The sequence below is a fragment of the Sander vitreus genome, chromosome 11 (genome assembly GCF_031162955.1).
Source record: "Sander vitreus isolate 19-12246 chromosome 11, sanVit1, whole genome shotgun sequence".
Taxonomy (NCBI): Eukaryota; Metazoa; Chordata; class Actinopteri; order Perciformes; family Percidae; genus Sander; species Sander vitreus.
This window is the reverse complement of record NC_135865.1, coordinates 17,506,049-17,531,600: the sequence shown is the minus strand read 5'-3', so window position 1 is coordinate 17,531,600 and position 25,552 is coordinate 17,506,049. Positions and strand designations below refer to the sequence as shown.

Below are 25,552 nucleotides of genomic sequence, written 5' to 3'. Positions count from 1 at the left end.
ACATTCTGCCATGACAACTCCTATTCACCCACCATGGGACAAAAATGTTTTTTATCTCCCTGTACTACACAAATAGTCAGGATGAAGCGTCTGACTGCTAAAGTATTGGCCCAGCAGCAGTATATCTGTTTTAATTTCCTTTTGTTATGACAAAGAGCACAAACACAGATGAACTTTCAGGATTCTCGCCTCATTGAAGAAGCAAGCAAGTAGAAAATATTTTTTGATCCGTTTTTCACAAATTTGTGTTAAGCCTCTCAATTATCCCCCTCTTACATTGCTGATATGGAACAGAATGTACACCGATTTTGCTGCAAACCTTTGCCCAATAATTTCCATTACATTATAATCACATTGTCTTGTTTCTAATACATAGGCTGTGCTTGGCTAATGGTGCATTTGCTTGATCTTGCTTGATCTGTTCTGTGGTGGTTGGTGCAGTTCTTTCAAAGCCAGAACAATATAAATAAGCTTAATTTTCTACTCTTAAACCTGTAATAATTAATGTTTTGGCATTTCTTTCACTTAAAACTGCTGACCTGCTTTTGAAAACGTGGCAACCAAAACAATGAGCTGAAAGAGGCTAAAATTCTTCATAGAGCTGAGGGGAATTGTACAGTTGGTGATAATTCACTGTAGGTTCATCACTACAAGGGCCCTCTGTCACATACACACAATCAATTGATCCATTGTTAATGTAAACATATTGATTATAGCAGCTTTAAATACTTTCATTGCTGTGTGAGATCAGGCATTTGTGAGAGCTTAAAGCATAAACAGCCATTGACCTGGATGTCCTATGACTCAACATCATCCTGTCAAACACATTTGGATCTAATTGGAAGCACACTGTGGTTTGTTTGCATGCATCTACAGACAGCACATTGTGGTGACTGGCTCTATTTCAAGGCATTAGAACACATCACATGAGGCAGCTCCATCTGGGTCACTTCATTCCCTCATTGTGAGTTGCCATTGATTTCCATTACAGCTTGGCTGACACCAATTGCTCTGACCTGCTGCATGGCCATTAGTGCCCTTTAAGTGTAGTGATGAATTTTCAGGTTAAACCTTAAAGGCAGTATAGACTGTAAAACTTCAGCCTCACACAGCAAACTGTACTTTTTCCGCTGGTACTTTCCATTGCAGAAGTCGCAAAAGGACTCATTCCTCATCAAGCGTGATCACAGACCAGTTTTATGAAACCTATTTTGAAACAGACTTGTCTGTGTCAGTTCCTTTTTTCTATAGATATCTAAGTGAAAAGGCAGTGTTCTTTAAGGAGTCCTGATCCTTTGTTATTAGTTACAACATGATACATGACTGGTGATCTGTCCAGGGTGTGCTGGGATAGGCTTGATGGATGAATGGATGACTCATATGAATAATAATCTTATACTTCATTCCCCTGAGATCACTTCCTGTCCTGCAAGTGAAACATAATCCCTTACATTGACTTGGGAGCTGATGTTGACAATTAATTTCCAATATTGCCTTTTAAAGCAAAACGATCTGGTATAAAACACTGGTTCAGGATATCAAGTGACACTTGTTGCTGACCCAATTTGTCTGTTTTTCCCCCCCTACAGGTTGCTTTGAGTGCTGCATCAAATGTTTAGGCGGGGTGCCGTATGCGTCGCTGGTGGCAACAATCCTCTGCTTCTCTGGCGTTGCCCTGTTCTGTGGATGTGGCCATGTGGCTCTCACTGGCACAGTGACCATCTTGGAAACCCACTTCTCCAAGGTCACCAGTGATCACGCCATGCTGACTGATGTGTAAGTGACCTTGTACTCTATGTGTGTGCTACATGGCTGCTTGTAATGCTTGTCACAGTAGGATCCATTACACAATATGCTCACTGTAAAAATGTGCTCTTACATAACCATCACAATGAAGAGAGGCCTAAAAGTAAGATGGCTCTCACTTTTAATGAGGTTGTCTTTATGTAGGTTATTTTTAGCCGATAACATCTCCTATGTTCACCTTATCCTGGTGAACAGTCCTAATATGGACCTATTTTTTTATTTTTTTTACAGTGCATCCATTAGTCGAGACAATAAAAGAGGAATGACAAGAGACAGGACTGCACATATGTTTTATGTCGGTGTAGATTTGGAGTGCACTATTTAGTTAAAGACAAAGTCTACAGAGGCAGTCCGTCAGTCTCTTGGCTGATGATTTCCAGATACATTCATCACCTGTTATCTCCAAATTTGGTCTCTCTGCACATCTTTGGGAAGCTGGATCACAATCTTAATCATAACCATCTGTTTATGGTTAATCAGCCAGCCCAGGTTACTTATGTTTTAAAGATTGCATGCAAAAAACCTTAAAATGATTGGAAGCAGCTATTTTCCACACCAGACAGTGGTACATCATGCTATTACTTTACCTCAAATTTTGAGTGGGTCTCTCCAGGTGTTACGTTTGGACTGCTAAATGCATGTTAGTGCTGGATATGTGCTTTGAAACCATTGCAGCTTTACAGGCACAACTAAGCCGATGTGTGACATTGCTCTTTAACAGAATACAGCTGATGCAGTATGTCATCTATGGCATTGCTTCATTTTTCTTCCTGTATGGGATCATTCTGCTGGCTGAGGGCTTCTACACAACCAGTGCCGTAAAGGAACTGCACAGTGAGTTCAAGACTACCATCTGTGGACGCTGCATCAGTGGAATGGTATGTTAATACAACCACACATCGCTGTGTCCAACCTGATTTTTAAACAGAGTGCTTAAAAAAAGGTTTCATGCCATGTGATTAGATAATTAAATACACACAAAGATGAAGATGATGAATTTTTACATTTTACAACTGGTTTAGTTTCATGGTTATCTGATAATGCCAACATGGTGCCATGTCTGTGTCCTCAGTTTGTGTTCCTCACATACATTCTGGGTGTGGCCTGGCTCGGTGTGTTTGGCTTTTCGGCCGTGCCAGTCTTCCTCTTCTACAACATGTGGTCTACCTGTGCGGCCATGAGGTCTCCCATAGCCAACCTCACCAACATTGACTCCATCTGTGTGGATGTTCGTCAGTACGGTAAGAGAAAAGCACTTTGTCTGAGAATATGCCTTGTTTTATTAGTGTATACACTGAGGGGGCTTTGAACCAATATACAGTAATAATCTAAATTAGGGGATTAGAGGAACCCTTAAAGCCAAGCAAGGTCTACGTGTGAGCCCTCATCACCTGTTGCATATGTCTTGTGATTGTGACCATTTCACAATTTCAAACAAAGAGTACCCGCCCCCCCCCAAAAAAAAACATCATTGTTACGTTCTTCTTAAAGGAGTACTCTAGCATCTTACTATTGAACTTTCATAAGGTTTTTAGACTCTATAGGTCAGGCAATAATGCAACTCGACTGCATCTTTCTGCAAGAACCTCCCTAGTCTCGCATTGCCAGACCTATCTCCACTACACTGCTTATCTATTCTGAAAAAATGCTCTGGCTTGTTTGTATTTCTTTAAACCAATCACAACAGTCCTGGGTGGTACTAAGTGCTAAGCCACAATAGCGGCGATATCAAGAGCACTGGATGTCAGGCTTTATCATCCCAGCACTATACAGCCAGACTAGACCCTCCCTGATTGATATGCCCAGCATATTCCACATGCCCAGTTTGTAATGCAGGCTTGAAGTCTGAAGCCCAATCCGAGACAATTATTCTCTCAGACTTGACAAAGCTTCTTCAGAACCACAGAAGACATCATGCAGTATAACTGTTTTCTCAGGCTTAGGAGTACTTCTCATGATGAGTTAACTGATCTTCATGTGTAAAATCGGTGGAGTGTCCCATTACATCTTTGTTTATCACGTTACGACGTTACGACGTTTTAGCAAGAAAAATTATTTTGTGTTTTGTATTCAGTGGACATTATCTCAGTAGACTCAATTCATAGTACTTGACAGGTTTGATCATGATTCACATGGTACAGTGAATTTAAGCGTATATGAAAACCTTTTGATTTTCATGGCTACAGGAATTATTCCATGGAATGCCACACCAGGCAAGGCCTGTGGAACTACGCTAGGTGACATCTGCAACACCAGCGAGGTAAGTTTTTTTTTTTTATCCACAAAGATCAGCAGAGAAGAGCAGAGGAGCATGGCATCACTTTTTAAACTGAAGAATAATCACTGTTTGTTGTCTTTTTCCAGTTCTACCTGTCTTATCACCTGTACATCGTAGCGTGTGCCGGGGCAGGAGCCACTGTGATCGCTCTGGTAAGCTTCCCCCCGCTCTCTCCATCCTCTCCCTTTAGTCCATCTTTGCATGGTTTGTATCCACAGATCATGTCAAGTGCTCCTCTACTCATTCCCAGACCAAGGAAAATTACATGTAGGCATTTTCTCAGCTCCAATTCCATTTGCTCTTTACCATTTGCTTAGAAGCACATGGCCCTGTTTTAATTTTAGGATGGATGGAAGAGAGTGCAGTTTGGCTTGCTTTTTGTGCCATTAAAGAGTGTAATTTCTAAAAAAAAATAATGGAAAATTATATTTAACTTTGTACTGCTGGAAAATAATTGGTCATTTTACTAACTTGTCAGAGTACTAGTGATAAGGAGATCACTGGCATGTTCTCTTACAACCTTTTCTGTTCTCTTCCACCAGCTGATCTACATGATGGCTACCACTTATAACTTTGCTGTTTTGAAGTTTAAAAGTCGAGAAGACTGCTGCACTAAGTTTTAAACTGTTTTAGGTGCACGGTACAGCATTTGAGACTGTACTGATTAGAGACAGTTGCCACTGACAACAAATGAACTAAAAAAAAAAAAAAAGCTGAGAATAGAAAAATCAACATCTCTCCATTAGTAATCATATGAAGTGTAAATAGCTGACTGTATGCTTCCTTTAGCATTTGGTATCCGGGGATATTTCTTGTCCGAGGACACCTGATGAAAGTTGTCTTCAGATTGGGGTGGTGTTTAGTTGGCTGGTTTGTTCTGCTTTCCTTGGCACTCACTTTTAGAAATGTGTCACCATTAGATTTTATTGAAATGCACACAGCTAGAAATCCACAACAGTGTTATTTATATTCGTAATGCGTAAAGCTGATTTTGACCTGCATAAAAGTAGTATTTCAAATTATTTTTTAAGACTTACAGTATTTAGCTTGCAGTACGTCACTTTCTTGCATAAAAGGACGAGCATCAGTTGACTGCAGTCAGAGCTGTAATCAGAGATGCGAATTTGTGCACAAACTCCTGAGGCACTTGTGGAACATTAATGTAAGATTGTTGCGCAGGTTGTAACACACACTTTTAAAAAATGATCTAAGTTGGAAATGAGACCATCAAGACATACACTGCACCACGCCCACATAGATGTGCAGTATAAATCTCTGAAATTAGTCCATGAGGACATCTGATGACAAATATTAAAGGTGTTCTCAGGCTTTGTTTTTGATTGCCAGATTAGCAGTTTTGGCGAGGATGAATTATAGTGCTACATCTGTAAAAGGATGAGATACAGAGGCAAAGTGCCTTGTATTGCCTTATATTTCTTTGGTTTATCTTTCCTTAGCCTTCAAATTTTGGTGCCGACCCATGAAACCATGAAGTGTTACATGGAAAATATTCAGTATTATCAGTATTATTTCTTTTGTCACAAGTTAGATTCTAAACTGAACTAAAAACCTTTCATCAACTGTATTATGCTGATGAGTATTATGGTGACCAGTGTTTTTTGTAGATTTCAAAGTAACTGCACATACCTACGTAGAACAGCACACTATGAAGGGTTAGGCCAGTACCAGGGGTATACTTCTGCATGAGGCCCTAAGCCTCACTTTTATTTCATGTATTTTATAAATAAAAAAAATAAAAAAAGAAATTTCTCCTATTTTAGAGTAGAGTAAATGTATTTTTTTCTATGAGGGCTGATGCTGGTATAGCCTCAGCTATGAAGTTGATGTTTTGTTTCCTACATTTTTCCTTTTATTCCTTCTCAAAGTGCCGTTAAAGAGCCATTTGTTTTTATCTTAACACTGAGCCTGCATGCTTACATTTTTTTCAGATTCTTTGATCTGTTTATAGTTACTTATACTCCATATATCATATATTTAATTTTCTCTTAAGTTTTTGAAGACTGTAGCTTTTACTTTCTATATAAAATAAACAATCTTTGTTTACAAAAGTATCCCTACTTGGTCTATTTCTTATCAATCATACAGCAGTATAATACTGAACTGCATATGGATCAGGGTCAGATTCACAAAAACTCATGCTTTGCACTAACCTCAAGCTTTTACTGCTGCATAAAACTCGCATGCACAACCTGCGGCACTCTTTCTCTTCTCTTTCTCACGTCTAAAAAGTGTTCTGTAGTATTGTGCATAGCAAAATAGTAACATAACTCCAGTATTAGTAATGATTGTAACAGTTATGTTACAACAAGTCTTTTTGAGTAATGTCGCCCTTGTTCGTTAAGTCTTTTTAAAAGCATAACTTTATCTGTTTGTCTGTGATGTGTAGCTCTGACTCCTGTAGCTTGCTTTGCATCTTTGACATGCTCACCGGCCATCCACCTCACCCTTCTCTTCCAGATCCACTTCCTCATGATTCTCTCAGCAAACTGGGCCTACCTTAAGGATGCCAGTCAAATGCATGCCTACCAAGACATCAAAATGAAGGAAGAGCGGGAGCTGCAGGACATCACCTCACGCTCAAAGGAATGTCTCAATTCCTACACATAAGGATATTACACACTCACAATCCACACACACATGTAAAGACACAGACACTGTGGCCAACCACTGTGGCCCCTTTGGACCAAGACAACGCTCCGCTAAAATAACTGCCGTGACACTGTGCAGTACTAACCAGGCTCCTAACAAACTAATGCATCAGTGTTGCTTTCTGCACTAACTCACCAAGAAGTGTTTTGAAACTGCTAGTTAAAATTTCATTTCTATTTTTATGAAGGAAAAAAAGGCAATTTTGAATTATAATATTCATGTAGTGTTTGATTTTGTCTAGCCCTTTTTATAGCCAGTTTTTTGCTGGCGATGCTTGAGACATTGCACTATTCTTATACAACGCATAACGATGCCTTGTTTGTTTTACGGTCTTGCTCTGTCTTTCTTTTGAGCTGTAGTGGCCAGTTTTCAACAAGGGAATACAACATTTGGTTTGCTTTTTTCCCCAATCAAAAATGCAGACTAAATATACACAACATGAAAGGCCTTACATTCAGAGTTAGCGTGACATTTCTAGATGGCATGTCAGAATCCAATTACAATGACACAAGATAATATTGACACAAGACTGTTTTCTTTGACTTCACAGCAAGGAAATAGGTCAAATCTATAATGTGGACCCAGTAGTTCTGTTGTATTCGGTGGTATTTAACTGCATCTTAATCCCAATGTTAATCATTTGGTTCTAGATTTCATTATACTATCTGCTACTTAAAAAGTCACGCAGAACATTCATGGCCTATAATAACACTACCTCAGGTGTGCACTAGAGCCTATGGAACAATTTCTTGGAAGTACACTTCTCCTTTGCAAAACTATGGTTTGAAGATCCTATTATAATCACACACACCGGGAGCTCCTCTACATGACATTATCATAGGGTTTAATCTTTATGGACAATGCCATAAGAATAACTAGCTTGCTGAATGTGAACTGTTGCCAATAATTAGACAAAAGGATAGTCAGTGTATTCAATATCTTTAAAAGTTTGGTCCACGTGTATTCATTTATGCAAATGACAAAAGACAGAGAGAGCGCTCTCTGATCCATCGTAATTGCTTTTTTAGCTCATTGTCTATTGTAATATCTCATATTGTAAAATATGATCAAAAATTACTTGATTTTGAAAAACCTTATGAACAAGTGTAAGTATGTCCCATGGTACTATGGAAAAATCTACAGAACTTAAGGTGTGAAAAATGTAAACTTGTTAAAAGTCAGGATTTTTAGCTTATTTTTCAAGATAAAACCACTTCATTTGTGTTCTTAATTTTCTATTATTGCACCAGTTTTTGATGTGCAATTGCAGTCATAATGCTGACATAATTACTCATGTAATCTTTTATTTCTATTAGTTTAGTTACAGAGATAAGTTTCTTTGTTGCATGAAGACAACTGTTTCTGCAGTGACACGTGATGTACAGTCATGTATACTGACATCAGTAGTAGGCAGTGTTTGCCTGTCTCCTTTTTTTCTAATTAAATACAAATTAATCCATTTTTTTGTAGCTGATTAGTTGTTTTTTTTAGGTTCTTTTCTTTAAAGTCAAAAGTATACATGTTTTATATTATTTTGTTGCCTGATAGTATACTTGTATTGTCTATGAATGTCAAGGGCTTCTTCGTGAATATCTGATGCTTAACATTTAAATGTTTTAAACATTAAAACTTTCAAATAACTAGATGCAACACCAGTCATTTAAAAAAATTGTACGGCTATCTAAATGCTAAAGTTAGCCAAAGTATGAATGCCATTGTGACTCTCCGCCCAGTGTTTTACACAGAATCTGTGAGATATTGTAGTACACAACCTGCATAGTTCTCTGCAGGAGTTATAGCTACAGGTGCACAATCATATACATATGTCTGTGTACAATGGCCAAGGAGAAAGATGACGGATGTACATGATGCCAATGTACTGTATATCTCATCTTAATATGCAGCGTTTCCTGTTGAATGAACCAAAAACTAAAGAATAAAGACTATCTATCAATCACCAGGAGGACAACAATCCAGCATCCTGTCTGACTGGAAATCCCTTTATGACATTACTCAACTGGCCTGTTGACTGTTTTTATGAAAATAAAAAAAACAAAATAAAACAAACTTCACTCTGTTGCAGTGTTTTTTTTTCTTTTTTTCGTGATAGGAATATCTTGTTTGGTGGTGTACAGTCAATCCAAAAGAAAAATATCCAATAGGATTTATTCAAAACGTATGCTGCCAACTATACATACTGAAAAGCAACATCTAAAAATATAAAACAATCAATGCTTCAGGGTTGTTACAAACTGTCCAAGAATACAGAGGCTAATTCATCCGTTGATGATGATGGCAATCTGGAACAACCAGCTCACCAGAAATCATCATCTTCATCCTTGTGTGAAAATGCTGCAATGCTGGGAAAACAATATCAAGTTAATTTGTGAAAGCCTTGAGGGACAGAAAACCCCCCCCATCTAAATCAATGAATTTATCCTTAAGACAACATCATTTCTAGAACAAATAACATTGAACAGACCAGGAGATGAGAAACCACAAAATAAATTAAATTGTTTTGAATTATGGAGGATTATGTAGGCTTACATATTTATTAAACTGTCCTACAGTAACAGCATTACTTTTGAATTAGAAAACCTAAGCCTTAAGTCTTGTCAACTGTTTTTAGTTACCTGTCGTCTTTCTCCTCAGACAAACTCTGAGCCTCTGGGCTCGTATGTCCTACTTCTTCTCTTCCAGGGCTCTGAAACCACCACCACCCAAACTCAGTTTAAACACACAGGGCAGCTGCTACAAGTGAAGTCACAAAAGCAATGTTTTACAAGAGTGCATGCAACTCACCTGGGCATGCTGCTTCTCTCTGGCTTCCAGGACCATCTTCATGTATTTCTCCAATGGATTTTCACCTTTGGACTCCTCCCCGTCATTATCTGCCTCTTGCTTCTGCTCTTCATCTGCTCCTTCCTTAATTCCAGTTTCTTCTTCTTCTTTTCTCTGTCCTGGTTGCTCCATCTCTTGCAAAAGCTGGATAGACATAAATACTGTCAATACTCATTTAATCAGGTTACCTTTCCTAAAGAGGAGTTTTTAAGGAACGTGGTGCAAGATACTCATTACCATCTCTTTCTCCAGTCTTTCAAGTTCCTGCAGCTCCCTCTCTCTGGCGTCTTCTTGCTCCCTCTGCCTTTGTTCTAGTCTTTCCTTTCGCTCTCTTTCCCACCTCTGCTCCTCATCCTCTTCATCCCTAGCAGATTCACCTGAGGCTTGTGGGACTTCTATAACACATATGGATTCACATGAGTCATATCAATTGTCAGTCATCACTTTATTGTTGGTTTAAGAAGCAGTGCACCCCCAGAATGGCCACAATTTGAGCAAAATATGAGAGATTCATACAGTCAGACTGATGGTGTACAGCAGAAGGTGGCCATTCTTGTCATTTGGGGTCAACCAAGATCATGGTCAGTAATGGGGGGGGGGGTACGACGACGACTAACTAACTCACCCGCCTGGCCCTGCAAGTCTATCGGGTCTTCTGGGAGGTCCTGTGGGCGGGGGACAGCGGGGCCATCAGGGGCCTCCTCAGAGAGAGGGACGGCAGTGTCCAGGAGAAGCTCTGGAATGTGGCCCGGCTCTGGAGGGAGACATGCACAAAGAGATCTTTTATGCTCCACCATAATGCAAACAGGCCAGAGGACCAGCACAGAATACATAATCAGCTGCCCTTCATCTTCACCATTGTGCGGGGCCACTGAAAGGACACTTTGAAGGCCAGTCACACACTCATTAAAAGAAACCATTCTCAAATCCAAAACCTCCACACCGGATATACTCCATTTTGTTACTGGGATTTTTTTGAAATTAATGATAATGAAAATGTAGATTTTTGTTTTTATGCAAGGCTGTTCATCAAATGATCCAGTAAAATCTTTAGGCAGAACAGGAAAACCTCCAGGTACTGATTATTAAGGAAATTGTGCTTTTGACATACATAAAGGGCTTACCATCTCTCCATGTCTTCCAGACAGTAAAACAACATGCAACTATAAACTATAAGGAGTACCTACTTAAACATTCCCTGTTGATTACATCAATACTGCTCCTGTGTGTCAAGTGCAATGACCTGACCAATGTATTGCATTGTATTTGCAAACTGGAGAAGATCTAAACTGGGTTTCACATCATCAGAGGAAGGCTGCAGTGCATTAGTATAATTAAAAAAAACGAGTTAATAAAAATAAATAGTTTAGTACCTGACAAAATCCCTGTGAGATCTTCTAGGCTTATTTTCTCAGGCTGTGGAGAAGACTCTGAGCTGGAGAACACAGGGTGCAGCTTTGGTGGACTGACAGAAACAGGGGCAAAAATGAGGGCATTAGTATGCACTCTCTAAAAGTGTATTAAGAGTGTTGTAATGTCCTTGCCAAAGCGCTGCCAGATGGTACCTGGACTGGTCTCGTGCTGTGCTCTTGAGCTGAGGACTGCGAGGTGGACTGAGCTCAGAGGAAAAGTCACCGGAGGTCTCCACCTCGTCGCGGGGGTCACGAGGGAGCCGTCTGTCAAGCGACAACTCCGGGAACGTCATCGGAGACACAACTGCTTCTATCAGATGCAAAGACTTCAGGTTAGGCAATATCCTCATAGGAGAAAGATTAGGATCTAAAAGCTGACACGAAAAAGGTGTAGATTTACGTTTTGGCACATTATGAATATATTTACAGTAAGTCTTAAATGTGCAGGATATGGGTGCTGACGACATGAACCTATTATATTCTTAACTTATTTTGACAGTTAAAAGAGCTTGCCGCAGCTAATCCCCTTTGAAGTGTTTTCACAGGATAAACCATTTTTTGAAGGTACCTTCGGCAATCTCTCTTTGATGCTTTTTCCTGGAGGACGAGTGCGATGTGGAGGACAAACGTCTGGGTGGAGGGCTGCTTGCATCCTGGGGGTGTTCATCTCTTATAAACAGAGATTCAGTCACCAAATGGAGACTGTGATCAGTGAAAGCTGTGGACTGGGGTTGGCTATGGTCTTCTAAAAAGGTCACTCTTGGTTGTGAAGGTGGTACAGTGTTTCTGGTGTCATAGGGTGCATAGGAGGGGGTTCTGGTAGTTTGGGGAGACGGTGGTCTGTGTGAGAACTTTGATTTGAGGGGGGAGTGGGTGTGTGAATGGTGAGAAACTTGTTTTCTCAGGGGAGAGTCGGGACGATGTGAAGGATGTGCTCGTTGTGGGGAAAGAGGTCTTGGGGGAAGCATGTGTGAGATGGTGGAGCGCACTGCCCTCTGCTGGTAGTTCCTATAGGCTTCCTCTAAGGTCTCAGCCTCCTCCTGTAGCTCCTGAATCCGAGCCTTGGCCTCAGCCACCAGCTCCATGTCGGAGTCTGGAGAGTCATTCCAAGGCGACTTGTGTCCTCGCATGGGCCCACCTGCTTCACAAACATCATCATAACCCACCCTGGCCCTCAGCAGAGCTCTGTCCACATAGAAGTCAGGGGGAACCAGCTTGTCAGCGTTCAGCTCCAGTATTGAGTGATCAACAAGAGAGGGCTTGGGGTTACGCAGCACTTCATTTTCAAGAGCTGCCATCGTCGCATCGATTACACAAAAGAAAGGGAAGAAAAAGGAAGAGAATTGAACACTAATACGAAAGACCAACCACCATTAAATAGCACGTCAGTAAAAAAGGGTTGTTACAACTAATTTTGAAGAACTATTTACATGCATTTACACCTAGAATCTGGTTGCTACTACATGCCTCTCTTTTTTGTTTTTCCTAAAAAAAAAAAAAAATTATTATTATTATTATTAAATATTATTATTATTATTATTATAGTTATTTAAACAGGGAGAATGTTTGAGGTCTTTTATTTAAGAACTTCCAAGAAAGAGAGCCAGTTCATGAAAAGCAGGAATAAAAAGGTAACTACAGTTATGTATTGTAACATTCATAACTGCATACAGAAACCTACATGGTTCAAAGTGATCAATCACACTAAGATGTGGCAGACGTTCATGGGGTACCTTGTTGAGTTTGGCGAAGCTGTAACTTTATTTCCTCAATGTGGTTAGTCATCCACTGTGACCTCTCCTCACACTTTGTCAACTGAGCCTTTAGCTGAGCACACCGCTCTACCTGCAGAAAACAGCAGACAAGAGGACATTACATGAGAAGTTACTGTTTGCACACAGTGTACGGTCTGTGAAAAGTATAGGTATGTGCTGCTGGAAACAGATTACACAAGAACAAACAGACAAACAGAAGACAAAACCGTGTGGAAAAAAACCTGACCACAAAATTTCCCACACTCAGCGAGAGGCTGTGATGTGACTGACCTCACTCTGGAGCTGTGCCTGCAACACCTGTTTCTGGTTGCCAAACTCTTCCTCATCCAGTCTGCGAGCGCTCTGCAGCCTCCGTAGCTCCATCTGCAGCACCAGCTGCTCCTTGGACGGCTGGCCCAAATCTGAAAGAGGGGTTGTTAGAGTCAAAACATGATTTAAAAGTGCATCCTTTTTGCCAGTCCAATGTCTATTTCAGTAGGAAAGCTATCTGAGGAAAACACATGTGGGGATACACAGGGGTTGCTCCGATTTAGGGTGTCATGTTTAAGTGCTCCAGTTCACAGTTTGAGCTGTATGGATCTGACCAGCATGAGAGTACAGCACATGGGGCTTCGCACCATGTTTCTGCCTTTTGTTCGTTATGAGGAGAGAGGCCCACCGCTCCCATGCCTCCTCCTCCTCCAACAGGAAGAATACTGTACCCCTCAGAGAGAGGCACAACCTTGGTTCTCAGCCATGGGTTAAGGGAGCCCTCTGTCTCTGCACACTGTGCTCTCTGCTCCCCTTCACTCCATTTCTCATTACCACTCCCTCACTGGTTACTTTTTAGAGAGTAGTCTGCGGAGCTACAAAGACAGCACAGAGGCCCCACATTGGCAGGCAAGACACATTCAAAAAGACTCAGCTGAGCCAGAAGCAGTGGGACAGACTAACATGAATGCTTCACAGTACACTGCATCTCCCACAGTTCACAATTAGCCCACACTCAAGCACTTTGAATGCAACATAGGAACAGGACTTATCTCAGTTTGGAAAAAAAAAAGAAAAAAAGACTTTTTTAGAATATTCTGAGGTACTGATTTTCAAGGTTTATAATAATAACTAGAGAATGCAATTTCTGAAGAAATTGCGGCGTGAATGCTGTATGTTGAAAGGCTGACGCTACACTGCTGATTGCTGACTTGAATTGTGTTAGAATAAGGTAAAGTAGTGAGAATAGTTGAAAAAGTGGGAATGGGTTTAATAGTATGAATGCCTTAGAAAAGATGAATAATACCTAGATTGTTTGAAAGGTGTGGCATGTTTTAATTGTTTTTAGTTGAAAAAGTGGGAATGGGTTTATTAAGTATAAATATCATTGAAAAGTATAATATGAATAATGTCTTTAATATGTGGAATATCTTGTTTTTGAAAAAGGCTGAATGTCTTTTGAAAAGTTGAATAACACCCATAATGTTTGAAAGATGTGGAATATAATGATTCAATATTTAATAATCAAGAACAATTTAAACCATGTTATAACCATGTTAACTTATTTTACAAATGCACACACATTCTACAAATATTCAGTGTCAACTGCACCAACATAATTTCTATTATTCATACGATTATTACCATACTTTAGATGACAGAGCCTTCAGTGCAGTTCAGTACACACACCAGCGTTAATTTCATTGACGAAGACTATGACGAAAAATATTCATCAACTAACCTTTTTCACGTACGAAACTAAATAAAAAGTCAGATATGGTGACGAATACTGTGACGAAATATAACAGACACTTTAGTCAACAAATAAAAATGAGACGAAAATGTTAGGGAGGGACGAATGGAGAAGAGATCCAATCAGAACCACTCTTTTTTTGTGGGACAAGTTGGGAAGAATTCCAATCAGAGTGAATCTTTGAGGGTAGGTTGATTTATGCAGAAGCAGCAGAGCCATTTTAAAAAGCCGCGGCAAATGCAGGCGCAACAGCTAAACAAACGCAGCAGCAGGTACACAGGAGGACGAGTTTGCAGAACTTTGCACAGTTTCGAGGACGTTTTCACAACAGTTAGGTTGTTTACATTATACTTAGTTGTGTTTAGTTGCACAGCTTTGGCGGATTTCAGTTGACTTCGCTTCGACACACACAGTTGTATAAATCTCAGTTAATGAAAGATTGACCATAATCCTAAGGAATAATTTACCATTAGTATAGGCGAGGGAGGAGGAGACGAGTAGAAGAGGAACAGAGGAAGAACACACACACACACGAAGAAAGAAGAGGAGAGGAGTAGAGAAAGAAGAGAGGAAGAGGGGAGGACAAAGGAGAAGAGATGTTTTTGTAAGCTAACGTGATGTGATGATGGACTAACTGACCGACTCTGATAACTGACCTCAGGCCTCAACACCAGCAGCTGTTCTCACAGAGACTAGGAACAGTAACTTCACAGCATTGGTCAACATGTCAGGGATCAGGTCACATGACCAACTGCAGTTAAAGGTTTCTATGACGACTCTTGCCTCAGAGAGGCCTTCTCACAGAAACGAAGCTCTGACGCACCTTTGATAGTCCTGCTCTTAGCTCAAAAACCCTAACTCCTCTCTCTTAATGTTTAATACTGTGAGAGACATAACACCCTGCTGATCATCCTGTCCAAGAATGGTGTGTGTTGTGTAAGACATGTGAGGACAGCAGCTGTCTGAAAAGGGCCTGTTTCTCCTCTCCTCCTGGTATTTCTGGTAGGATTTAGTACACAAGGCAGTGTGGCAGTTGGTGGACATGGCTTCACTTGGAAGTTCACTGTGGCTCGTGTGAAAGTCACATTGCCTCACTGAGCACATTGTTAGAAAGGGCACAAGATTTCCTACATTTTGATGTAAAAGTAATGTATGAAGAGTTAAAACTGTGGATGGTATCGCAAGGTAAAGAAAATGTAGCTTCTGCCTCTTTCCACTCGGTCAGTTGGGCCCTGCCCTCTGAGGCCGAACATTCCATCCCATACATATAATGACAGAAAGACATTAGTTCTAAGCCTCAAAGAAGACTGATTATTTTTAAAAAGTACTAATGGGATTTGAAAGTTGAATACCAACGCTGAATGTATGAAAGATGGGGAACGTTTTAAAGTTTGAATGGAGTTTCTCGGCGAATGTAGAAATGAGTAGCTAGCAGTTGAAAATGTGTCAACTTTGAACATTCTGTCCATCCACTTTAATGGGGAAAAAATGTCCGCTAAACGTTTATTATGTTAATAATGTTAGTAATTATAAATGTTAATATTAAAAATAGTAGCACACCATTCTGAATCAAGCCGAACGTTTTGATGTTTGAATGTAGTTTCTATGTTGAAAAATGTGGAAGGAGTTAAGGTGCAAAAATCTGGCGGAAGAATAAAGAAAGAAATATTAGTGTAGAAGAATATAGATGTGAATGCTGAAGGCATTCACACTAATAATAATAATTAACTCTCAGACATTGAATTTAACAGCCACAAAAGGAATCAGTTGTACATTATTACAGCCAATCCTCACCAGCATGGAGAAGCCGGTTCTCCTCTTGGGTCTCCTCCAGCTGTTTCTTTAGCAGCCGCAGCTGTCCTTGCAGTTCTGCTTTCTCTCTTTTCAAGCTGGGGTAGTCACTCATGGTCTCCAGTCTTTCCCTTAACAGCTCCTTCTGTTGAGTCAGCAGAGAAATCTGCTGCTGTGCTGTGTCCAGCTCAACCTGGAAAACAACAGAAGAGACATGCAAAGAGCAGGCAAAATAAATCTGAAGAGTCAATTAATCAGTTAGACTGTGTACCATAATCATTACATTACAATATTATCACATCACACTGAGTGATTACGAGTTTTGTCTGAATACAAGTGTTCAATTGCAAATTAAAGAGGGTGAGGTTAACGCTGCAGGATGACTGGGGTTGTGTCGTTTACCTGCAGCCGTCTCAGCTCTGAACACGCTCTGCTGTGCTCCTCTAATTTGCCATCAATTACAGCCGACTCCTTTTGGATACGAATGGTTTCCACTGAGAAATAAAATGGAATGTAAACACAAAATCAAACCAAAACATTGGCAAAAGCAAACCAGTCAGTAATCTTGCATTCATTTAAGTACTCACTTTTGTTTCGGTTCTCATTCTCCGTTAGTTTTTCTGTTCTCTTGATAAAGTTATCCTTTAACTCAAGCTGATACCTAATTTTATAAAAGACATAAGAACAACAATCAAAAAGAGCTCTGAAACTAAAATCAACACAAAACAATCTTGGAAATCCATGTGGCCTTTTTCTATTACAGACAGGTACAGTCTAACCAAACCAGCTGCCATCTAAACGTGTTAAAGCAACACATCATTTGGTCAAGTGGACGATCAGGTCCCATATTGTTACTCCATAGTCATAGCTGCTGACAGACTGCCAACCGCTACGTCTTAAGCACTATGTATCTATATAATAGATTATAAATAATAAGTCATAGTTTTGATGTAATAACTGATGAGCATATTGGCGCAGGACTCTAAATATGTGTAGAGATCTCAATTTCAACTTATTGACTGACTGAAAAGAAGAATGAGTCTCATGACAGAATTCAAAATTTGCTGTAGGATGGAATAAATCTTTAAAGTATTTCCAGTATACATTGTACATACAGGATACGTTTTTTACTTTAAATCTACTAAACAGTGACATCCTCTGGTCACACAATGACAATATCCCTAACAAGGATACCTACACTAAACTTGAGAGATAAAAGTGAACGAACAGAGAGAATATATCAAATGAGACTGCCTATGTGTAACCGACTGAATATGTCTAACTGGTGGGGACAATGTGAGCCAAAATATTTAAAAAAATAAAAACCCGGACAACATGAAAATACCTGGAAAGTTCATTCTTCAGCCTTTGGTCGTGGGTGTCCTCCATCGTCTTCAATGCCAGTTCTCTCCTCCTCTGCAGCTCTTCAGTGGTCTTGACCTTCTCCTCATGAATTTGACAAGTCCTATCATCATACAAACATAGTAATATTCTCCATGAGCCATTTCTCACAGTGAGAGAGCACAGCACCCCTCTACTAACATGAATGGTTTAAAAAGCTCTTACTTTTCAAAAGCCTCAATTCTCATCCTCAGCTCATTCTCTCTGTTTCGCACCGTTTCGATTTCTTTCAGGACAGATTGTCTCTGCATATACACGTTTTTTTCTTCAATCTAAAGAGAAGAGGAATACAAACAACAGCATCAATTACACTGTCTCAGATTTCACCAAATTATATTATTACATGCAAAGGTTTGTTTCGTGAAAGAAGAAACAGAGCACATCATATTAGCAGTCATCTACCTCTTGTTGTTTTTGTAGTCGATCAATGGCATTTTTCTCCCGCTCCATCAACGCCTTTGCCTTCATCTCGTAAGTCCTCTCCAGCTCCTGCTTCAGCTTATCAAATTCTTTATGAAAATTCGCTTTTTCTTCCATCCTCACCTTGGCGATTTCAACATCTTTAAAATGTTGCATCTTAAGAAACAAAAAACAATGTTGAGGCCCAGAGGTAAGCTACATGATTACATATCAGCCACTCATAAAAGGTAAAGTATTCATGCCATACATTAACACCATAAAGCATTTATACCTTTTAAAAATGTGATAGAAGATAAAAGTACATGTAGCTGTGCTTCACACCAACCTGCTCATACAGTTTTTGATTCATTAACTTTGCAAAAACGTGACATACCTTTGTGTTCATTTCTGCTTGCATCTGTGCATCAATTTCTTTTCTATGGGCAGCCAGTTTGGATTGGAATGAAAACCATTTGTCCCCACTGTAATTGAAGCTCTCATATTCCTTATCAATCATTTTCATCTTCTCAACTGTGTATGGAAGACAGAAAACATTAAAAACTGCATTGAAAGGAATATGTGTTGCCAATTTTAAGACTTTATTTCATCATACCAAGAGACGCTCCGTAACTTGCTATGCTGGTTGTCTGAGTGTCAGCATCATGGCACAGGCCGTGAGTATAATGGTGTGTTAGCTGTGTTAGAAGGCTGATCAGGAACCCTGCTAGACAAAGAGAAAATATATCAAAGGACAGACCTTAGGAGCAGGAGCAACTTTATTAAAAAAGGAACACAATGTGGCATACCTTTATCATTGTTATCTTTGTTTGAAGACTGTATAAAAAAATAAAAATAAAAAAAAAACTCTTATTAGTGACAACATTTCTATTTATTTCAAGATCAATATTCGAAATGCTAAATCATGTTATTATTACCAGGGATCTGTAAAGGGCTGATTTGGGGTCAATTTTAAGAAGCTGAAGAAGGTCTCCTTTTGTGAAAACCTGCCAAAATGGATAAGAGACCAAAATCTTCATCTGCAATGATGTGCTTTTTAAGATACAGTTAATTAGACAAATGCTTATGCTCACCTTGTCTTTGCACAGGCCACTTTCAGGGTAGAATACAGAAAGGGTGTACTCATACCCTGAGGTGCGGAGATGATCAGACACTATGCTGTTACAGGCTGAGACCAAAAGAGGTTCCGATTTCACAGTTACTGGTCTGGGGACTGGTTCTCCTCCAGTCAAAGGTGGGTGTTTTAACTCCTGGATAAGCTGATTCCGCATCTGTGTCTGAATCAGATCAGAAGAGTGAAAGAGAACAAGAGGAATGAAAACTAAACTCTTTCTAACGCGGAGGTTAGAAGATTGGGCTACAAGAGCCTGCAGCGACTTCATTAGCATGACTTACTTTGAGTGTATCTAGCACTCCTTTATTTTTAAAAGTTTGATAAAGTCTTTTCCTCAGCTCATCTGGAGATAACGTGTCTTCCTTGGCCGAGAACATAACTGTCAAGTGTTGTTTTGTAGGTCCTAAAACTGACAGAAGGAGAAAAAAAAAGTAGCCAACAACCATAGACCATTAAAGGACAACAACACGGTAAAGCTGACACGGCGAGCTAGAGAACAAAAACTGCAGTTTTTAACAACTTTTAAAATGGTCTTACCTGGTGTTGTACTGTTATTATTGTGTCTTCTTAACACCTGATACAATAGGCATCTCAACAAAGAGAATAGTCTTTAGTTTCCAGCCTAACGACCAGTCTTAGGCGTCCCTTTCGAGGAGGTGTGCCTCAACCATAGAACCGTTTAAATCCGTCAACGGACATTTTCGTTCCGGGCGCACAGTTATGATGTAACGAAAGAAAAAAGAAAAACTTGTTCAGTAATTTATTATATATCAGTAATCAGTATATATCAGTTCAGTAATTTATTATATATATATATATATATATATTTAATACAATACGGATTTTTATGAAGTTAAGCTAAACCGCTGCCGCTGAACCGTTTTCCAGCAGATAACTGATAATTAGATTGCATAGATAGTGCTGCTTGACCATGTCGTCATCTTTGTGCGACTGCTATCGTTTCTCTCCAGGAAGCAAAATTAACAGGTAAACAAAAGTCAGTTGTATCAAAGTAATAAGCTGTCACTGTTGTGCTTGCTTTCCGTTCCTTTACTCTTTCAAGGCGTAATGCGTCTTTTATAGTCTCACAAGAATCACTTAAAGACTTAAACGACGTCAAGCGTCTGTGGAGCACTGCGGCTAACGTTAGCTTGCTAGCTGAAAGGTTCAGTCAATTGGGTGATATTGACATTGATATTTTGCAAGATTAAATTGTTTAACCTATTGTTTTGAATTGTTTTCAGGGCAGTTTGGCTTTGCTAAGAAGAAGGTGAAACGATGTCTGGAAGTTTTTATTTTGTCATGGTTGGTCATCAGGACAACCCTGTGTTTGAGATGGAGTTCTTGCCAGCTGGGAAGGTTGAATCAAAGGTAACATGGCTTTTTTGAATAACAACAGCAACTATTCTGCTACATCTTGTACAATAACAGTGGTAAACAAATTATAAGTGTTATTCATTAGCCTAGCCATAATCTACAGCATAATTGTCAGGATATAATCTAGGAGTCTTTAATGTAAGTGGTACAGGACCTTTACAGTTATTTATAGGAAATGATAATGTCTGTTAATTTAATATGTTGTTTGATATGATTTGTGTCATTAACCACAGGATGACCATCGTCACCTGAACCAGTTCATTGCACACGCTGCCCTGGATTTGGTTGATGAAAACATGTGGCTGTCCAACAATATGTACTTGAAAACTGTGGACAAGTTCAACGAGTGGTTTGTTTCTGCCTTTGTTACTGCAGGACATATCCTTTTTATTCCATTTGATTCATCCCTTTGTATTCCCTCACAGAAGACTATACATAATTTTTGATTCGCAATCAATAATTGATAAAATATTGCCATGTTGTAGTTTACTGACAGAAGAGAAACAAAACACCCTACATGGCTGAAACATCATGTTTAATAAACTAATTTCAGAGGTGTACATCTGTAATTTGGATACAAAAATGCAAGATAACCGAAACGATTGTCTATTAATCGACAGAAAATAAATCAAGTTTTGATTTATCAACTAAAAATGACCAATATTCTTTCAATCCAGCCTGTTAAACGTAAAGATTTGTTGCGTTTCTCTGTTTTATATCATTGTAAATTGAATATTTTACTTTGAGTTTTGGGGCTGTTGGTTGAACAAAACAAGCAAATGTAAGATGTTACCTTAGGCTCTGGCAAATTGTGATGGGCATTTTTCAATATAACAAATAACAGAACAAAATATTGAACAGGTTAATTGATAATGAAAATAATTATTAGCTGAAGCCCCACTGCCACTATTTAACATGTTAGTTTGCAGTATGTGATTTTGTTTTAGAAGTCAGTCATATTCTGTCATAATCAAGGAATTCATTGGCATGGTATTTTCTTTAATTATTTGCCGTACATATAAGATTAATCATGCTGCATGATGTGCGACAAGAAGATGGAATCAAAAACTTCTTTAATGATGTATATGATTTATACATTAAGGTAAGTGGTCTCCCATATGATTAGAATAACTTTGTATAACATAACATTTGGTACATTTCTTCCTTCAGTGTTTGATTTATTTTTATTTTGTCTTCCAGTTTGCAATGAATCCATTTTATGAAATCAACGCACCAATCCGCTCAACAGCTTTCGAGAGAAAAGTACAGTTTCTTGGAAAGAAACATCTCCTGAGTTAATTACTTCACACGCACAAGGATTTTAATGCGTCTTGCCTATTTGTACATATACCTAACACATAATTGATGTCTGTCTTTCTTTTCCTGTTTCACAAATGTAAAATGTTTTCAACCTAGATTTTCTATTAAACATTTTCTTGTCTGATGTAAGGTAAAGTTTATTATTTTTTTTTTATTTCTTGCAATGGGGTGAGCTGTAAGTATGGCTAAGGTGTTGATCAACATTAGACTTTAAGGCATTCAAACTTAAACTTATCCCAAGAGTATTTGACCGATAATAATACACATTGTGATTAATAGATACAATCTTGTGCCTTGACATAGACACTTTGTTACAGTATCTAGCGGTTTAGGCATATCATTGCAGTGGTTACAAAGCACAGCAGAATGTTAACATTCAGTTTGAATATTAAGATAATAAACACACTTAGTTTTCAGGCTACAAAACATGCTTTAAGAGACAATTCTCAGGTGGTTTATTTATCATTTGCCATACCAGTAATACAACTTTGACTATAAATGAAATGTGAATAAGAAACAAGGTAAATAAATCAGCATTGTAAATATTAAGTTATGGGAAAAGACTAAACTAAGTATAAAAATGTTAGAGTGCTTTAAAGATCAAAATCATTATTTAAAACAAACCCAACAATGAGGATAACATTTACTCAATCATGACTGCTATTCCAATACACTGTCCTCAAGGCAATATTGATTCAGTGATTTTTAAGGTAAAAACGGTTTACAAAGTACAAGTGTTTCCAGAAACTTAAATACACCATATGCCATGCATGTTAACTTTGCTCTAATATCGATCTTTTATTGGGGATCTTGTCCCTCAGTGCTTTCAGCATATAATCTATTCACTAAGCAAAATGTGCACGAAGAAGACCTAAAGGTGCAATAATCACGACAAGCCTCAATTTGTTAGTTACAAATAGTAGTGCCTTAGCTACTTCATAATTCTCACAAATAATGTTATTGGGCTGTATAAATTAATAAGGCAGTTATTTTCTGTATATAAATATATAGGCCATCACTCTGTGTTATATTTAGGAGTAAAGTTCAGAAACCCTTTCATGATCGCTCTTCCAAGGTAGTACACAGGTAGTAGTTTTAAGATTCACATTATAATATGCATTCATGACAGAAAACCATTTGAGAGGGAAGTGAAACTTTTCAAATATATTGCATTTGTTTTATCATGACAGCTTTTTAGTTCCCAGCAAGTAGTCTTGGGCCAACACAAAATATAGTTTATTTTTCTGCTACCCATGCAAAGCCTGACTTTTGAACTGTGGCAGAGCTGAGTAAATGATTCAGTGATTTCATGTTTATTTGTAATTACACTGGGATGAATTTAGTGTTTTCTCTTTCCCTTCAAATAGAAGTCAGATTATTAGCATTATCAAACCTTCAACAGTATAACAAATCATAAAGCCAGTAGCATAATTTGTTTAAATAAGATGTTATTACAGCATTGTAAACATACAGCCTCATCACATAACAGCAAAGTATTGTTAGTAATAACCCCTGAATGTTATGAACAGCAAGTGGTAGCAGAGCGAGGCTTTCTGTGAAGCTTAACTGTGTCTGTGGGGATGAGGTGGTCCGTTCTTTCATCCAGTGCCAACACTCTACGCACTGCTTCCTCGAAGGCCACCGCTACATTGGTGGCATCCTTGGCACTGGTCTCATAATAGGGGTAGTCGCCGTTCTCCTGGCACCATTGCCGAGCCTCCTCAGAAGACACCTGCCTTTCTGTAACGTCCAGTTTGTTGCCCAAGACTACAAATGGGAACTTCTCTGGCTCCTTGACATCTGCATAGTAGATGAACTCCTTCTTCCAGTTTCCTAAATTGAGAAAACTCTGGCTGTCATCTACACTGAATGTGAGCAGGCAGCAGTCAGAGCCACGATAGAAAGGAGTCCTCAAGCTGCGAAAGCGCTCCTGGCCAGCAGTGTCCCAGATCTGTAGGGTAACTTGGTGGCCATCTACCTCCAGTTCCTTGTTGAGAAACTCTACACCAATGGTGTGGAAAAGGTGTGCATCAAACTTGTTGGTAACATAACGATTCATGATGGAGCTTTTTCCGACACCACCATCGCCCAGCAGAATGACTTTAAGCAGGGATGTCTTTGTTGTCATGGCTATTCACTCCCGACTGACCACTTTGAAATAATGTACCTAATGGAGAGATGCAATGTGCAAAATAGATTTCTATTACCTGTACAACACTATAATATACTTTTTAATAAAATAGTGACCAATAACCACTTCTTTTTTTTTAAGAAACACAATTTCTTAGCGATGTTTTGAGCATTTTTGTTTTACCCCTGATGGATTTTGGCCTCCTCCACTTGTCCAGATCATGTGCTGTAGACCCTAGTCCTTGGTCACATGCTCATATGTTTAATGTTGATGCGAGCAGCCATGTAGGTAACGTTCAGCCAGCTGTAACACAGCAGTTTCCTGATTAACCGATGGCCCATGACAGCAGCTGAAAAGCCCCATTGCAATAAATCACTAATCTGCTACCAAACGTTCAATACACTTGTTTGCGAGCAGTCCAACAGGGTATACGATTTAGCTTGTGACATATAACGTACACGGTATTAAACTAGCTAATAGCTGTATAACATGGTAGCACGCTAGTATGCAGTCTGAATTGTGTGTGTCTCTCAGCTAGCTACGTGTTAGCTAAACTAGGCTAACATAAAAAAGGAAAACAAGGGAACACAGCTGGAGTTAGATTAATGAAATACACAGCATTCGCTAGCTCAGGTTTACTTGCAGGTAATATTGCTAGTAGCGTACCTTACACTTTGGGCCAGACAGCGGTTGAGTCAACAAGAAACACGAAATAATATTAACGTTAATAAATATGTTTGACAGCGCCTCGTCTTGGTGTGGCTCGAGATAAGGTCGCACCGTTTCCTGGTGAACCCATAAAGCTCAATTCCCTACGCAGCTAGCTGCTAAGAAGCTAACGATACACGGGCAGCCTCGGATCATGTGATCTTGTAAGACAGAAACAACCAATGAGCGCCGAGGTAACGTTTCAGGCCCCTACAACTTCTAGCTACATTATAGCACTATATTGTTCGAACACGTTATACCGTTCTTATTTAAAAACTACTTTTAAACCAAGGACTTTGCTGAGTGTTCTTTAACAAATATGTACTTCTTTGTATTATGTATGCGCTCAACCACCAGAGAGCGACATTTACCTTAGTTAGCTGTTATCTCCCAGCATTCCAGCTGCACACACACAAAATCCACTCGACCTCAAAACCATCTAGCTAGCTAACGTTAACATACTGTCAACATATTTGTGGGAATTTAAACATTCATAGCAATACCATAATGTAGGCTACAGCAACTTCAAAGTTATGTACAGTACAACAATATTAGCAACACAATGTAGGCCTACATATCGTTTACTAACGTTCGAAAATTATGCTTTTTATGCAGAGTGGCCTCGTTGAATAAACATTACTGACGCATTAACGAGTAGTGTTAAAGAGTAAATGTCGTGGAGCAGTACAGTACAGTATTTCCCTCTGAAATGCAGTAACGTTAGTGGCAAACATTTCAAGTAACGATTTCAAGTAACGTTAAAGCACAAGTACCTCAAAATTTGTACT

The 25,552-nt window shown here is 39.1% G+C and overlaps 4 protein-coding genes across 14 annotated transcripts in view; 2 read left to right on the top strand and 2 right to left on the bottom strand.

Annotated features, from left to right (window-relative positions):
• The window catches only part of gpm6bb (glycoprotein M6Bb), a 28,834-nt gene extending 20,022 nt beyond the window's left edge, over positions 1-8,812 (top strand). For 4 of the 7 annotated variants that reach the window (XM_078262000.1, XM_078262004.1, XM_078261999.1 and 1 more), the window contains exons 2-7: positions 1,590-1,776; positions 2,528-2,684; positions 2,879-3,047; positions 3,993-4,066; positions 4,171-4,236; positions 6,563-8,812. In XM_078262000.1, the coding sequence (XP_078118126.1) occupies positions 1,590-1,776; positions 2,528-2,684; positions 2,879-3,047; positions 3,993-4,066; positions 4,171-4,236; positions 6,563-6,712 (803 nt within the window). In that variant the 3' untranslated portion in view covers positions 6,713-8,812. Of the gene's footprint in view, positions 1-1,589; positions 1,777-2,527; positions 2,685-2,878; positions 3,048-3,992; positions 4,067-4,170; positions 4,237-4,626; positions 6,154-6,562 lie in introns of those variants that run through there. The other 3 variants (XM_078262002.1, XM_078262001.1, XM_078262003.1) reach the window with 2 other exon arrangements.
• A 91-nt stretch (positions 8,813-8,903) lies between these two features.
• ofd1 (OFD1 centriole and centriolar satellite protein) lies at positions 8,904-19,946 on the bottom strand. Of its 2 annotated transcripts, none has more exons than XM_078261995.1 (23): positions 19,766-19,946; positions 19,510-19,637; positions 19,188-19,391; positions 19,032-19,100; positions 18,903-18,930; positions 18,710-18,820; positions 18,491-18,627; positions 18,100-18,273; positions 17,863-17,969; positions 17,642-17,761; positions 16,884-16,957; positions 16,699-16,790; positions 16,300-16,489; positions 13,053-13,183; positions 12,741-12,852; positions 11,576-12,298; positions 11,161-11,317; positions 10,969-11,060; positions 10,221-10,349; positions 9,833-9,990; positions 9,557-9,739; positions 9,388-9,458; positions 8,904-9,114 (listed from the first exon to the last, which is right to left on the bottom strand). In XM_078261995.1, exons 2-23 carry the CDS (start codon positions 19,603-19,605, stop codon positions 9,069-9,071), a joined length of 3,204 nt encoding a protein of 1,067 aa, XP_078118121.1. In that variant the 5' UTR covers positions 19,606-19,637; positions 19,766-19,946; the 3' UTR covers positions 8,904-9,068. The 2 variants fall into 2 exon arrangements, with proteins under 2 accessions (XP_078118121.1, XP_078118122.1); XM_078261996.1 differs by having other exon boundaries at positions 18,710-18,817.
• Positions 19,947-20,116: 170 nt separating this feature from the next.
• On the top strand, positions 20,117-22,054 carry trappc2 (trafficking protein particle complex subunit 2). Its single transcript, XM_078262009.1, has 5 exons — positions 20,117-20,215; positions 20,473-20,599; positions 20,839-20,987; positions 21,626-21,707; positions 21,806-22,054. The coding sequence occupies exons 2-5, from the start codon at positions 20,507-20,509 to the stop codon at positions 21,902-21,904; spliced, it is 423 nt and encodes a 140-aa protein (XP_078118135.1). The 5' UTR covers positions 20,117-20,215; positions 20,473-20,506; the 3' UTR covers positions 21,905-22,054.
• Positions 22,055-22,351: 297 nt separating this feature from the next.
• rab9a (RAB9A, member RAS oncogene family) lies at positions 22,352-24,911 on the bottom strand. 4 transcript variants are annotated; one of them, XM_078262006.1, is made up of 3 exons: positions 24,723-24,911; positions 24,240-24,405; positions 22,352-24,092 (listed from the first exon to the last, which is right to left on the bottom strand). In XM_078262006.1, exon 3 carries the CDS (start codon positions 24,051-24,053, stop codon positions 23,445-23,447), a length of 609 nt encoding a protein of 202 aa, XP_078118132.1. In that variant the 5' UTR covers positions 24,054-24,092; positions 24,240-24,405; positions 24,723-24,911; the 3' UTR covers positions 22,352-23,444. The 4 variants fall into 4 exon arrangements, with proteins under 4 accessions (XP_078118132.1, XP_078118131.1, XP_078118133.1 ...); XM_078262005.1 differs by having other exon boundaries at positions 24,240-24,359; XM_078262007.1 differs by having other exon boundaries at positions 24,728-24,911.
• Between the last annotated feature and the right edge of the window lie 641 nt (positions 24,912-25,552).